Source organism: Microtus pennsylvanicus, chromosome 1 (assembly GCF_037038515.1).
Source record: "Microtus pennsylvanicus isolate mMicPen1 chromosome 1, mMicPen1.hap1, whole genome shotgun sequence".
Lineage (NCBI taxonomy): Eukaryota > Metazoa > Chordata > Mammalia > Rodentia > Cricetidae > Microtus > Microtus pennsylvanicus.
The window spans coordinates 222,918,263-222,919,897 of NC_134579.1; the positions used below are offsets into that span (position 1 = coordinate 222,918,263).

The 1,635-nt window shown below is 40.0% G+C and overlaps 1 protein-coding gene across 1 annotated transcript; it reads left to right on the top strand.

Annotated features, from left to right (window-relative positions):
* Positions 1–277: 277 nt before the first annotated feature.
* On the top strand, positions 278–1,234 carry LOC142842736 (olfactory receptor 4S2). Its single transcript, XM_075959435.1, has one exon. It carries the CDS (start codon positions 278–280, stop codon positions 1,232–1,234), a length of 957 nt encoding a protein of 318 aa, XP_075815550.1.
* The last annotated feature ends 401 nt before the right edge of the window (positions 1,235–1,635 follow it).

Below are 1,635 nucleotides of genomic sequence, written 5' to 3' on the forward strand. Positions count from 1 at the left end.
GCAAATTCTTCAGGTATAATGTGAGACTGCGAGAATCAGCCTTATGTCTTAGGCCTTTACTTCTCATCTTAATTAACAAGAACACTGGGACATATCACTGAGGTAAGTTGATCTGAACAGATGCATTTAAACTGATTTCAGAGTATGGAAGTCCTAAGTGCTCCCCTTCCACCTCTAGCCATCATAATTTTTCATTTATTATAAAATAAGAATGAGTGTTGATGATGTTTTTCATTTGTCTTTCAGGTAATTTAAAGTCTTTTTGGGATTTGGGATTATGCCCTCAAGAACTTATTTCATAGAAGGAGTAAACAATGTCAGTGAATTTATTTTCTGGGGCCTTTCTCAGAACCCAGAGATTGAAGAAGTATGCTTTGTGGTGTTTTCCTTCTTTTACATGGTCATAGTGCTGGGAAACCTCCTCATTATGGTCACAGTTTTCAGTGGCAATCTTTTCAAGTCCCCCATGTACTTTTTCCTCAGCTTTCTATCGTTTGTGGACATTTGCTACTCCTCAGTCACAGCGCCCAAGATGATTGTTGACCTGCTGGTGAGGAGAAAAACTATCTCCTATGTGGGGTGCATGTTACAACTCTTTGGGGTTCACTTCTTTGGTTGCACTGAGATCTTCATCCTTACTGTCATGGCCTATGATCGATATGTGGCCATCTGTAAACCCCTCCACTACATGACTATTATGGACCGGGAGAGATGCAATAAGATGCTGCTGGGAACATGGGTGGGGGGGTTCTTACACTCCATTATCCAAGTGGCTCTGATGGTACAGCTCCCCTTTTGTGGACCCAATGAGATTGACCACTACTTCTGTGATGTCCACCCTGTACTGAAGCTTGCCTGCACAGACACCTACATTGTAGGTGTGGTTGTGACAGCCAACAGCGGTACCATCGCACTGGGAAGTTTTGTTATCTTACTAATCTCATATACCATTATTCTGGTGTCTCTGAGAAAGCAGTCATCAGAAGGCAGACGCAAAGCCCTCTCCACCTGTGGTTCCCACATTGCTGTGGTCATCATCTTTTTTGGTCCCTGTACTTTCATGTATATGAGGCCTGATACTACCTTCTCAGAAGATAAGATGGTGGCTGTGTTTTACACCATTATCACTCCCATGCTTAACCCTCTGATTTACACTTTGAGAAATGCAGAAGTAAAGAATGCAATGAGGAAGCTCTGGGCTAGAAAAGTCAGTTGGGAGAGGACTGGGAAATAGCAGAAAGTTATCATTAAGTAGGCAAACTTCAATTTCTTCAGCTTTGAATATTGTCATTGCTTAGTGAGACAACAATAGCAACCTCACTGGATTCAAAAGAGAAATGTTGGGGCACTGTGTTACACAGACGTAAGATAAAATAATCATGATCATACTATAATATTTTATGTGCAGATAATTTTTTGTAAATACGAATGAAAACGATTGTATTACTCGGTCATAAGAATGATCACATAAAATCATTGCTGTCTGCTCTTCCTAATTATTTTGTTTAAGGGCGAATCCAATGAAATACTTAAGACTGTTTTTAGGTTTTAAAAATGTGGTATTTAAGTTTCTAGGAATTCAAACTGTGGTAGTAGCACATGCTTTTAATTTCAGCACTTACTAGCCAAGAGAAT